Below are 12,716 nucleotides of genomic sequence, written 5' to 3' on the forward strand. Positions count from 1 at the left end.
TCCCTTCCCACCATCTGATCTTGAGAGGCTAGTTTGCTCGTGGCCTATAAATGCTGAAGAGCCCCCTCCATGGAGCTCTCCAGAGTTTGGGAAAGTTCTGGTCTGGGAGACGCTGGGAGAAGCAACCCCCAGACTGGAAGTCATTATTGGAAACTCTCTAGCCCCCTTTTAACGTTTTTCCAGCTCACGGAAAACATCACACGCTACCGAAGCGGCAACGCTTTAGCCCACCCCCCTACCTGAAAGCAGTGACATGTCACAGGATTAAACCCTTTCTTTTGACCGTCCCAAATTTGCTACTGGACAATTCTACCGGCAAGGAGGGGGGCACCCCAGCTTCCACTGCTATGAGTGGAGTGGTCCCAGCTTTTAGGATATTTCCTCACCACAGAGAACGAGAGCATTCTCGAAGGCTTTCACAGCCAGGATCTGATGGTGGTTGTGGGTTTTTTGGGCTCTTTGGCCATGTTCTGAAGGTTGTTCTTCCTAACGTTTCGCCAGTCTTCAGGAGAAAAAAAACACGCTGATCACCACAATCACCCAGTCTCCTGAAAAGGACAAAAGCTGATCCCACAGCTATAAATAGTCAACTATCTGCACCAGAGCACAGACAGAGTTCCGACTCCTGTCCTCTGAAGATGCCCATGGCCACAGAGACTGGCAAATCGCTAGGAAGAAAAACCTCCAGAACACGGCCAAAGAGCCCAAAAAACCCACAACAACAACCAAGAGAACGAGAGCTTTGGAAAAGTACAAGGAAGGCCTAGAGCCAGAATGAGCTCCTTCCAAGCGTTGGCGGCTTGCAGCTCTCCGGATATGGCTGGCTACAGCCAGCATGACCAATGGTCAAGCACGGGGGAAGTGAGAGTCACCAGCATCTGGAGGACAACAGGTTCCCCCGCCCAGGGAGACGTGGCCCACCCCACTCCTGCTGAAAGCAGAGAAGGGAGCAGCCTTGGATTACTCACGATGTAGCAGGGCTCGCAATAAGCTTTCTTCTCCACGGCGTAGAAAGGCTGTCCTCGAAGCTTATTGTTGCAGGTCATGCAGGTGAAACACTCCACGTGGAAGACTTGGTCCATGGCCGTGCACCCGGTTCCTTCCCCAACCACGTTCTCCCCGCAGCGTGCACAGCGTCCTGGGTGGAGGAGAAAGAAACGCCAAGCGCAGTGAGTCCTTTTGTGCTTTTGTGCACAGCTCCAGGAGGGCAGAGGAGGGTCTTTGGGGGGACCCCCCACTTTGGCTAGCCCTTTGGCTTCAACCGCAGCCAGTCAGGTGCTGGTGGCAAGCTGGAAAGAGGAGCAGAGACGAGAGGCAGGAAACCTTCTGGTCGAGTCCGGGGGTGGTGGTGGTAAAAACCTCCCAGACTCCAGCTCGCCTCCTGGGTCCTTGAAAGAGCTCTGCAGACATCGGGAGGGGCTGCCCAGGAGGCCCCGACCCTTGATGTTGCCACCTGCTTCCCACCAGCCTCTGAGGAGTACAGTTCCTGTGAAGCCACAGTCGAAAACAAACAAAACAACAAAACAAAACAAAGACAAACAAACAAAAAACCAAGCCTCCCAGCTGAACACCTCCAGTTTCTCCAAACTCTGATCCCTCCTAGCCAAGCCAGGTGTGAAACAACAATTCAATGAGAGGGGAAGAAAACTAAATGAGAAGACTTTTTTTTTTGCCTTAACAAAATAAAGGAACTTAAGCTGGGCCATGGGCAAGACCGGCTGGACTCACTATCTTTAGCGCAGCCAGCCGAAGAAGGAGGCGAGCTCCCTACACTCTTTCTAAGAACAACCTCATGTGGGCACGGATGCTCTCGTGTAGAGCTTCCCAACCTATGGGTCTCCACATGTTCTTGGACGGCCTCTCCCAGAAATCCTGGCCATCCCGGCGAGCAACGAAGATGTCTGGGAGTGGTCACCCAAGAACATTGGAGGACCCACGGTTAGGAAACCACCACTTTAGTAGGAGGCGCCATCCGAAAGTAAGAAACGAAGTTCTCGAGAAATGAGAGACGGGAGGCCTTTCTCATTTTCTACCGAGGTCAGACACCCCATAGCGAGCAGGAACATCGGCTGCGTGGCCTGTGGCACGGAAGAAACCCACCAGGTTCAGAGAAAGGTTTTGTGAGAGGTTCAGGTTCGTAATAGCTCCATAGGCTTCCCCTGTTGACACCCATGTTTAGAAAGCTGGGGCTCTGTACGAGTTGCACGTCAGTACTAGCATACTTTTCCAAGATGGGGGGAAAAAAGAGAGAAAGAAGCTCTAAAGAGGATCCTTCCTTTGTGATGTTGACCTTGTGACTCCTGCTGTGCGATTACATTACCACGATGCTCAGTCATGATTCTGTTTCATGCCCTTGGCAACCACTTGTCCTGCGCTATTTTTATAGCTGTAGCGGATAGAGACTAGACTAACATTGGACTAATCTCCCGATGCACACGGCTTATCAAGAAGGTAAAACAGCACGAGAGCACCCACGAGTCGGAAACGAATTTTTGGATTTCTTGGGCATCAAATCCCGCATTGTCCATTCTGGGAGTTCTACCTGACAGGCAGCTTATAGACACCTCAATGTTGCCCGCCTGGGTGAACGGCCTCGACGGCAAGGCTTTGAGGCCCAGCTTGGCTGAGCTCCACCTATGAGCTTCCAGAAAGTTCCAAGCTAGCCCTGGGGCAGGAAGAGGAAGTCTGGGCAAACCTAGGCCTAGCTTAGCTCCAAAGCATTCCAGTTCAGGCCTTTCGCCCAGGCGAGTCATATTCAGGTGTCTGTCAGGTCCGTCTGTGAGCGAAAACTCCCAGAATGAAGAGAAATGTGGGAAATTTTTTAAAAAAATCTCATCCCTCCCCATGAGCACGAACACAGGGGTCAAAAAAAAGAGGAGTATTTCCAAATCCTTTCAAAACCTCCTTGATGATGCCTCTTTGGGACCTGTTTTAAAAGAGGAGGCTCATTCTGGAAGGCTGAATTTTCCTGCTAGAAGCAAACAACGTTCGCCACCAAGGAACGAGCTCCTGAAGGAAACCCGGAGCTCTGGGGAAGGGACCCCCCACCTCCTTTGTGGTTTAAAGGCATGCAGCAAGATGCTTCACCCTCGCACTGCACCGAGTTGGCAGGAAACCCCCCCTACCCCCCGCCATTGGCGCTCCTCTTCTAAGCGTTTCTGTCAAGGGAGCACTTAATACCCCTCGTTAGGAGAAATGAAATTAAAACCCATTAACCTAAGCATGGCTTTCCCCCGGGTGGGGATGGGTGGCGGGAATGGGGGAACTGGTGAGGCAGTAGGATGTGTCACAATAGAGAGCAGATACCCATGTATTTTAGCTTTTCTGTTGTTTTTAAAACACTACGCAAAATGCTGGTTTTCCTATAAACACCCATAGGAACGTCTTGGTCCTTTAAACTCTGTGCCTGGCCTGTGGCCCTAGTCCTCATCAACCCATTTCTGTCTGGATGAACAGGCTGTTGAAAGCTTGGGGTTCTTGTGGGGACATTTGCCGGGTCTATGGGGCATTTTCTGCAGCCCCTTAAGAAGGCCCGAGGTAGTGGTCGCAGTTCACATTCTGTGGGTTCCTGGGGTTCGCCTTGAACCCTGCCCTCCTACAAAGTTTATTAGTAGCGATTAGCAAGCAGGGGGAATTAGAGCCTTCCTATTCAAAGGCAGTCTCTCTCTCTGAAGATCAGATGTGTGTGTGTGTGTGGGGGGGGGGTTGAAAGAGCATTGGAAGATCTTCAGCCTTGTCCCATGCCTTTGAGTGACCCAGAGAAGCCTGGCTCGCTGCTGCTGGAAACAGCGATCTGTTCTCTGAGAACCTCCCGGATGGATTACTGTAATGTACTCGGCGTGGGGCTGCCCTTGAAAGCAGTTCCAGCTAGTTCAGAGAACTCGGACGACCTTGCCTAGGTGGGAAATGCTGCCACATCAGTTTTGAAGGAGCTCATGGCGTGGGAATGAAACTGCTGAAGGAGCACCTGCTCTTTACACCTCATCCTCTTAGGCATTAAGCCAGGGAGAGCAAAGCTCCTCAAGGTATTTCCCCCCTCCCCCCGTGGCCACCCTACCCCTCAACTGGCCTGCCCCTGGTTTCAGCTTCCTGACACTTCACATGAAAAGTGGAGGAGAAGATTAAGAGTTTCCAGGCTTTGGGGATACCCTGTGTGGTGTGCACTGAATATGGCTTGGACCTGGGTTCGAATCGCTACTCAGCCCTGGGAATTCACTGGGGGGTGGGGTCTGGTGCTGGTAGAATCACTCCTTGAATAGCTTATGATACTGTAGGTGGAAACCAAAATAAAAAGAAAGTCAAAAAAGACCCAAACATGGTGGCACCTCCTTTTTTTGTAGGCGTCCTTCAGTCTCCAGAGACGATGGGAACGTGCTCTGAATAGAGGACTTGGAACAGCATCTCGTGTGACCGAGAAGACCAAGAGTAACTTTTTAATATATTTTAATATGAGCCTTTGTGGACAAGTCTAATGAAATGGACTTGTCCATGAAAGCTCATATGAATATATACATTTTCATGTGAGCTTTTTTTGGTCCTGGGTTTGCATTAGATGCAGCAATTGGCATGTCATGAGAAGTGAAGGCTCCACGAGGCAAAGGACTTCCTGAAAAGGGCCACCTTAAGTTGAATTAACTCATTGGCACACAATTATTATTATCTGAGCATGAGCATGCCTCATTCTGAAGGTTGCAGTTCATCTGCTTTCCTCTTCTGATGGGTCACCTGGAGGTAAACCTGGCCTTCCTTTGCAAGTCTATTTGCTCAGGCATGGAGCTTTGAAGGAACTGGATGACAGGAAGGAAAACCCAGTAAGAGCAGGAATGAAGGATTTCTTTAAGTACGTTATTGATTTCAGAGACAGCCTTGTAGAGGCTCTGAGAGAGGGATGAGGTGGCGCACAGGGGCAGAGCGAATTGTCCTTCCCCTCTGATCCACTTTATGCAAATAAAATGCTAAAGAAATTGCATATGCACTGCTTACTATATGAGTGAATTTGGGTCATAATCCGGTTGACTTCATCTTCGGAGCATTTCAGTCTCTGAAGAAGCTCCTTGGATGAGTAGTGAAAAGTTTCAATCTAATAATGAGAAAGAAGTCCAGTGGCCAGGACTCAACTTCCAGAGAAGCTCACCTGGACGACTGAGAATCTTCACAATTTTCAAGTATTTATATTGCGAACAATTATTTGTTTTGTTCCTGTGTCACTTTTCCAGCAACGAGTGTATAGCGGGATGCCTGAACCCACAGGAGATCGGTTCCACCCCCCGCCCAACCCGTGGATGCCGAAAAATGCAGACTGTACTCAACACAATTATAATAGTTAATGTTATACATAGCATGAGCTCCAGCTCCCTCTAGTGGCCAGTTCTGATAACTTCCTCGTTGGAAACATGTATTTCTGAGAATTTTTCTTTTAATATTTTCAAACTGTGGATAAGCGGATCAGTAGATATTGATTCCTGCAGATATGGAGGTTCTCCTGTAAAAGGCTTCCTACACTCCGCATCATCTTCGCAGCCAGCCTGTGGGATAGATCAGCTTGAGAACGTCGGCCTAGCCCAATCTCCCCGGCACACCCAGTGAAGTTCAGGGCTCAATGGGGGTGTCGGTTCTTTTAGTCCATTCCTGGGACCCCCTGCAGCACACCCGACTCCCACGACCGGAGCTGAAGGCTAGGCAACGGATGGGATCAATGGCCTGGAATTAAGTCACCCATCCGGCTGCTTCATTCCCATCTCTTTTGCCTGGAAAGCAAAAGACCATCTGGCTGCGGCTGTAAAGCAAGGCACGAGCCAAGGAAACGGAACACATTGTTTTTGCAGAACTGGCCTGCAAAACCTCTCTTATGCAAATAGGCTGTACCGAAACATCCACTTCAGGGGTCCGGCGGGTGCCATCCATCATCGTCGTTCTGGCTACGCTGCTGCCACCGGCTGCCGCCTCCCCCCCCCCCCGGCCGCCAATTGCTACATCTCTAATTGTCACCACTTCCCCCGATAAGTGAGCTTTAGAGATTCACAGCACATCCGGCTGTTGGACAGTCAGGAACTCAACTGGCAGGGAACGTGGAAAAATCATTATTCCTAATGAAACGGTATTGATGACAAAACAGCATTTCGAGGACGGGGCCGAACATAAGTCAACAGACGAACAAGATTGCCGTTTTTAGCCAGCCCTCCCCGGCTCCTGCCCTGCTCCGGCCTCGGAGGTATGCATCGCTTTCCATCCAAAGGCAAGGGCGGGAGAGGCTTGATCAGATCACTGAGAAGTCATTCACGGAAGGTAGCTGTCCAGTTATAGATTTCCCTAATGGAATGCCACCAGGGAGCTGATAGTAAACTTGTACTTTCTCTTTCTTTTTTTTTTTTGGTGTTTGTGTGAGATTGCCATTTGATCGTCAAGGATGAAGAATACCTAAGGGAAGGCATTCTTAAAAAGAAGAGGAAAAAGGGAAAGGGATAAAAAGAAAAGCAGTGTCATTTCGTTTTTCCTTTTTAGAGGAATGAATGTTCCAGAGATCCTGTGTGGTCTTACAAATGCAGCCTTCCAGTAAAAATAGAAGATTACTACAGGAAAAACCATAGCTTTCACTATGCGGACCTTTGTCGGCAAGGTGATGTCTCTGATTTTTAAGATGCTGTTGAGGTTTGTCATATATATATGAGTGAAGGCAAGAGGAGAAGGGGATGACAGAGGACGAGATGGATGGAGACTGTCATCGAAGTGACCAACATGAATTTGACCCAACTCCAGGAGGCAGTGGAAGACAGAAGGGCCTGGCGTGCTCTGGTCCATGGGGGTCACGAAGAGTTGGACATGACTTAACAGCTCAACAAGAACAACTCTTTAGGAGGCAAACATGGCATGATGTTGGGGCAGAGGGGAGGAGAGGGGAAGCAAAAAGTCATCGAAGTTGACAACATCCTCGCCAACGTTGCCCACTTGACTACGACAGCCAGAAAGACCTGTAAACTTTGTGAAAACCAATTGGTGATCTATGATGGGAAACGGTGGCAAATTTTTGGAGTATTCAGACTTCTTCATTGTAGTGTGTTGCTAAACCTCTCCAGATCTTTAAAGTTTGTCACCTGCCAGCACTCCTGCACCACTTTTATTTTATATTCACACCAAGAATAAAACCCCATTGAAGATTTTTTGGGGGCGATGGAAGCTTTTGTGGATTTTTTTTAGTTGAGACACACGTGTGTCAATGAAGTGGTTCATACTCCACAAACTCTCCCGATAAAAACAGTAGTGCTAATCTCAGTTCTTTTGCTTTTACTTTTACCAGCTGAAGCAGAGAAAAACAGCTCTCTCTCTCTCCCACTGAAAAGTGCTGTTTTTTGTACCATATGCACATGTATTATTTGCATATGTTTTTGTATTTGCATTGGGCTATGTCTGCAATGGTCTTGTGGTCACGCAAGAAAGAAATGTATTATTTGTTTAGAAAAAAGAAGGTACCAACAAGCACCAGTTCATGGAAGAAGTTCGTAAACTAGAGAAAATTGGAGGATAAATACGTTTAATAGGTGAACGGTGTCAATAAATATGCACATGATGGGAAAATGAGCAAAAATCAGTATACAGATTTCAGTACAGGAAGAAAAAGCTAATTCTGGTAGCACAAGGAGGGGAAGAAAATGCAGGTAGGATCTGGAGAAACATAGCACAAGGGAGATAGTAAGAATTTAACATCTCCTGGAAGTAGAGTCAGTCCGGGTGCACAATTCCAAGGCACCCGCCCCAGAAGAAGAGAAGGGGAAACCACTTCTGAGTGCTCTCTGTACCTGGAAAAACCTGAAAAGGGTCTCTGTAAGTCAGAACTGACTTTACAGCACATTACTCTTATTATTATTGGCTGGGGTCAATCAGAGGTTTTTCTTTCCCACTCCACTCTGCTACCTCCCAGGATCTAAGAGATAGCATTTAAAACTCTAAAAAGAGGCACTTCAGATGTTCAGTGGTATCATTCAAGAGGAGCAGCACAGAACTAACCTTTCTCTTCCCCCAAGAGAATGCCTGGTTCTGATTTTCTGGGGCCTTCATGCGGAACTTCACCAGAGCTCTCCATGGTGCTGAATCTTAACCCCCCCCTTCAGATAACCCTGCTCAAGTTTAAAATCTGGAGGAGATCCACTACCAGCTACCTGCCGTGTGAGCGGCCAACCCCGGCCGCCACCAGATCCTGCGTTCCATTCTTCTACATTCCTGATACACTCATGCTAAGATGTGTCGACACAGAGACACAACACTTTGTTCCACCGTTGAAGGACGAAATAAATAAAGACTCTGAATACATGCACCAGCTCAAGTGGAAATCAACTTAAATCAGAACACCGCCATGCCTTACGAGACTTCACTTCTGTTGCCCTTAGGCTAAATGCCTCTAGAAACATTTTTTTTAAAAAAAAGGAAAATACACTTTAAAGTCTTAGCAATAAAATGAGCACTTGTAACTATATCTATAATTCTTTTTTAATTGCAGGGGAGGAACCCAGTGGTGTAATGAGTTTGCATCTGGTTCTCTGGGTGGAATCAAGCACCTGACACGCCGTGTTCAGGATAGAAGCTTCCGTAAATAATGCATGGGTCTCCAGCTCTTGCCGCGACTCTATTCCAGCCTCAGCTGTGTTGTCTAACTCGTTGCGCCGTGATTGCCAATGAATCCGCTTGCAGAGTTTCTGGGCAAAACCCATGTATTTTGTTTTGTTTTAAAAAAATCCCTCTCCATTTTATGTAAACTTTTGTTGCACGGGCAAAATACAATTTTTAAAATCACAAAATCGGTTTTTGTAATACGATTAAAAAAAGAGAGAGAGTCTGTTTGCAAGGTTGTCGTGGAAATAAGGGAAACGCACAAAAGCTTCACAACCTCACTCTCCGGGGAGAAAACATTCGGGGATTTTGTCATTATTATTTTTCTTGCTTGTGCAAAGGCAGGAAGGAAAATTTTACAGCCTTGGACGAGGAGAGACTTTGTCCTAAATCACCATGGCAATACTATGGGTTCCTGTATTCAGCTATCCCATTTTATGAAGCGGCATCAAAGGGGCACAACTTTCTGAGTAATTAACTCCATCCCAAAAGCTGTGCACCCCCCCACCCCCGTCCCGAGCACCTGAAAACCACGGGGCGAAACTGACATCCACGATGGTGGTTCGGAGGCTTGTCACCACGTGAGCAAAGCCTCCTCACAGGCCCACGGAATGACCTTTCCCTAGATAGCCTGGCTTTTCAGATGTAATTACGTGGAGCAAATTATTTTCCTGACTTAATACAATGCCTTGCAGCTCTGCAGCAAGGTTAATTAGATCCCTCCATTCAAAACCTATCTGCTCGCAACCGGCTTTTAATATGCTAGGATGCAGCTCTCTAAATCGGACCTAATGATATGATTAGCAGACGGCTCTCTGGCCTGCGACGGTTACTCGGGCATCACACTGCCCGGCAGAAAATGTTTAATGCAAATTAAAGTCAACGTCGTTGCTCTGTTCTCCCCCTCTGTTTGTTTTTTTTCTGGTGGAGCAGCAGGGCACATGATCCGGAGGCTTGTGAGACCTCCAGAACGTTTAGAACAGAGGTGGCCCAGCATCACAGAGTGGAAGAGTTTATATTAAAGGTTTTCCTTGGCATTTAGTCCAGTCGTGCCCGACTTTAGGGTGCGGTGCTCATCCCCGTCTCCAAGCTGTAGAGCCAGTGTTTGTCCGAAGACAGTTTCCGTGGTCACGTGGCCAGCGTGACTAGACACGGAACGCCATGGCCTTCCCACCAAGGTGGTCCCTATTTATCGACTCGCATTTTTACATGCTTTCGAACGACTAGGTTGGCAGGAGCTGGGACAAGCGACCGGAGCTCATTCCGTCGCATGGATTCGATCTTACGATGGCTGGTCTTCTGACCTTGCAGCCCAGAGGCTTCTGTGGTTTAACCCGCAGCATCACCGCATCCCTGGAAGAGTTTATACTGGGGTATAAATGCTCCCCCACAACACCAATGAAAAACAATTGTTGAGCGTTCCAACACTGGAGGCCCTCAAGAGAAGTGGACTACCCCCGGTCCGATCTGCTTTGCTTTGGATTCCTGCCTTGAGCAGGTGGGGTTGGACTGGATGGCCTTGTAGGGCCCTTCCAACTCCATGATTCTAGGATTCTATGAATCCAGAATCTGCCAAAAAATAACCGGGGGCTTATTTCTGCTTCCTGAGGCTTCCAGGAGGGGCCTTTCTCCCCCACCCGAGACCCAAAAGAAGCGACCAGTGTCACAGCGCTTACCGAAATATTCCTCAGAAGGCGGGTTCTCCATGTCGTACAGCATCTTCTTGGTCAAGTGTTCCAGCTCATCTTCTGGTCTGACCAGGGGAACATTTGAGGCAGGGCTGGGGCCAGAAGGTCCACTCTGGAGAAGGGTCAAAAAAACAACAACAGACACTTGGTCCAGTTTCCACCGAGATTACAGGCACACAGCTTAGGCCAACTGAGAAGCACAACTTCACACTGAAATGGGGTGTTCAAGCAAAGCGAACAATAATGGTTCTGCCTGTCTATGATGAAAATGTCCAGTTCCCAAACCGTGCGGGATGGTCCCTGGGATCCTGTACAGAGGCGTGTGGGGGTTTTTTTGGGAGGGGGGGGGAGAACAGGTCATTATTTCTTAGTTATCGAAACATATACAATTCATATGAGGATGTAATTTGGGCTCTATGATCCTTGAAATGAATCTAGCATGACTGTAAATGTGTCATGGAGTGAAATGGTTCATAAATTCAGAACTTTTTTTTTTTAAGGGAAAACTTCCCCAGTTACTCATAAGCGGATCCATGGAAGGAAGCATGCTGGCCGCCTGTTTCAGAGGTGCAATTCGGCTGAAATCCTTCTCTCTGCAGTTAATTGTTCACTGTGCTGTGGCAGTGGAGAGATTTTTTTGGGATCAGTGTCCACTGAGGTTCAGATTGGGACATGCTGGGAGCTGTAGTCAGAGAGAGAGAGAGAGAGAGAGAGAGAGAGAGAGAGAGAGAAAGAGAAAGAGAAAGAGAAAGAGACAGACAGACAGACAGACAGACAGAGAGAGAGAGTTCAGTGAGTCAGTCTATCACAGTTTAAAAGCCATGATGGGGATGTACAGTGCTGCCCCGCTTGACGAGTACCTTGTTAGACGAGGAAATCGCTTAACAATGTTTTAATCTGCTTCTCCTTGAAAGCAAGGACAAGCAGATTCAAGAACAGCTTCTACCCAAGTGCAGTATTGAGTTTAAATGCGGGGTCATAAGTTTTTGGTGGAATTTTAATTGCTGGGAGTAATGGGGTATCTATATTTGTATGGTGAGTGTTGTGTATATTTTAACTTTTTTTGTAGTGGTGTTGTCCAGTTTTACCTTGGGGAAGAGCACCTCATTTCGTTGCACCCACTTGTGAGTGCAATGACAAATAAATTTCTTATGTCTTATGTCTTATGTCTTAATAGGGAAAAAATCGCTTCACGATGTTCAGTTCCCTGCTTCGGGACCTTTGACGGTCAAAGCAGTTGATCATCGGGCTTTCAAAATGGTCGCCCGCTGTGTAAAATGGCACCCCGCTGTGTCTTAGGACGGATTCCTCGCTTTACAGGCACCGGAAAATGGCCGCCCTATGGAGGATCTTCACTGGACACTGAGGTATTTCGCCCACTGGAACGCATTGAATCGGCTTTTAATGCATTTCAATGGGATTTTTACTTTCGCTTGATGACGATTTCATTCTACAGTGATTTTGCTGGAATGGATTATCTTTGTCAAGTGAGGCACCACTGTAGTATAATCTCCAGCTTGGAAGGAAGGTACCTCCAAATGCCAAATGCAGGGGAGGGGGATCAGGAGACAGGTATCCAGTGGTCTCGTGGGCTCCCAGAAGCATCTGGTGGGGCCACGGTGAGATACAGGAAGCTGGACCAGATGGGCCCTTGGCCTGATCCAGCAGAGAGACAAAGAGACAGAGACAGAGAGAACTCACTGTTCAGGAGGGGTAGGTGTGGTGAAACCAGTCGTTAGATATTGCACATATCATGAAAACCCCATTAGAGTTGTACGTCAGATGCCTCTTGATGGAACATAATAGAGTACATCACAAGAAGGTAGAAAATAAAAAAAGTTAGGAAAATGACCTCCTGCGTTCTAAGCCACCCTACGGCCCATGCGCTAGACAATCTTAACGGGATCAGTATCAGAGGTTGCATCTAGAAGACTTCCACTGCTCAAACACCCTTGCATAAACATTGAGAACCGAAGGTGGCCTGCTATTTTGGTAAGGCTGCTTCGATAAACTGGGCGCTCCATGGCAAAAGACGCTTGACGGGGTCTTTGCAACAGAAGGAACAGGAGGGTCAAGCCATCCACCAGTTTGCTTCTGTGTGACGGGCTGAGCTCGGAATGACTGCCTCTATAAAATTCCACTTTGTGTTTAAAAAAACAAATTACCCACTCTTGCTGCTTCTCATCAGCCGGCCGCAAACACATTGTTTCCTAAAGTTCCGTTTACGGAACAACTTTCTCCAGTGGTCTCTGTGGTCTCCTCAACCACAGGCACATATGGATTTCGATCGGTGGCATTTTGTTTGGTTGCCGTGTGGCTCTCTTCTTTCGTTTAAAGCAACACACACACAAAAACTCCAAGCGAGCAGACACAGGGGAGAATCCGACAGACACATCGCTCTTAGTTGCATGTGTAGAACCAGCACAC

The 12,716-nt window shown here is 47.8% G+C and overlaps 1 protein-coding gene across 3 annotated transcripts in view; it reads right to left on the reverse strand.

Moving 5' to 3' along the window:
- The window catches only part of LPP (LIM domain containing preferred translocation partner in lipoma), a 318,860-nt gene that overhangs the window by 39,854 nt on the left and 266,290 nt on the right, over positions 1 to 12,716 (reverse strand). For all 3 annotated transcript variants that reach the window (XM_072996382.2, XM_072996380.2, XM_072996383.2), the window contains 2 exons: positions 10,278 to 10,401; positions 969 to 1,138 (listed from right to left, as the gene is read on the reverse strand). In XM_072996382.2, coding sequence (XP_072852483.2) covers positions 969 to 1,138; positions 10,278 to 10,401 — 294 coding nt within the window. The remainder of the gene's footprint in view (positions 1 to 968; positions 1,139 to 10,277; positions 10,402 to 12,716) is intronic.

This window comes from Pogona vitticeps, chromosome 3, assembly GCF_051106095.1.
Source record: "Pogona vitticeps strain Pit_001003342236 chromosome 3, PviZW2.1, whole genome shotgun sequence".
NCBI classification, from domain to species: domain Eukaryota; kingdom Metazoa; phylum Chordata; class Lepidosauria; order Squamata; family Agamidae; genus Pogona; species Pogona vitticeps.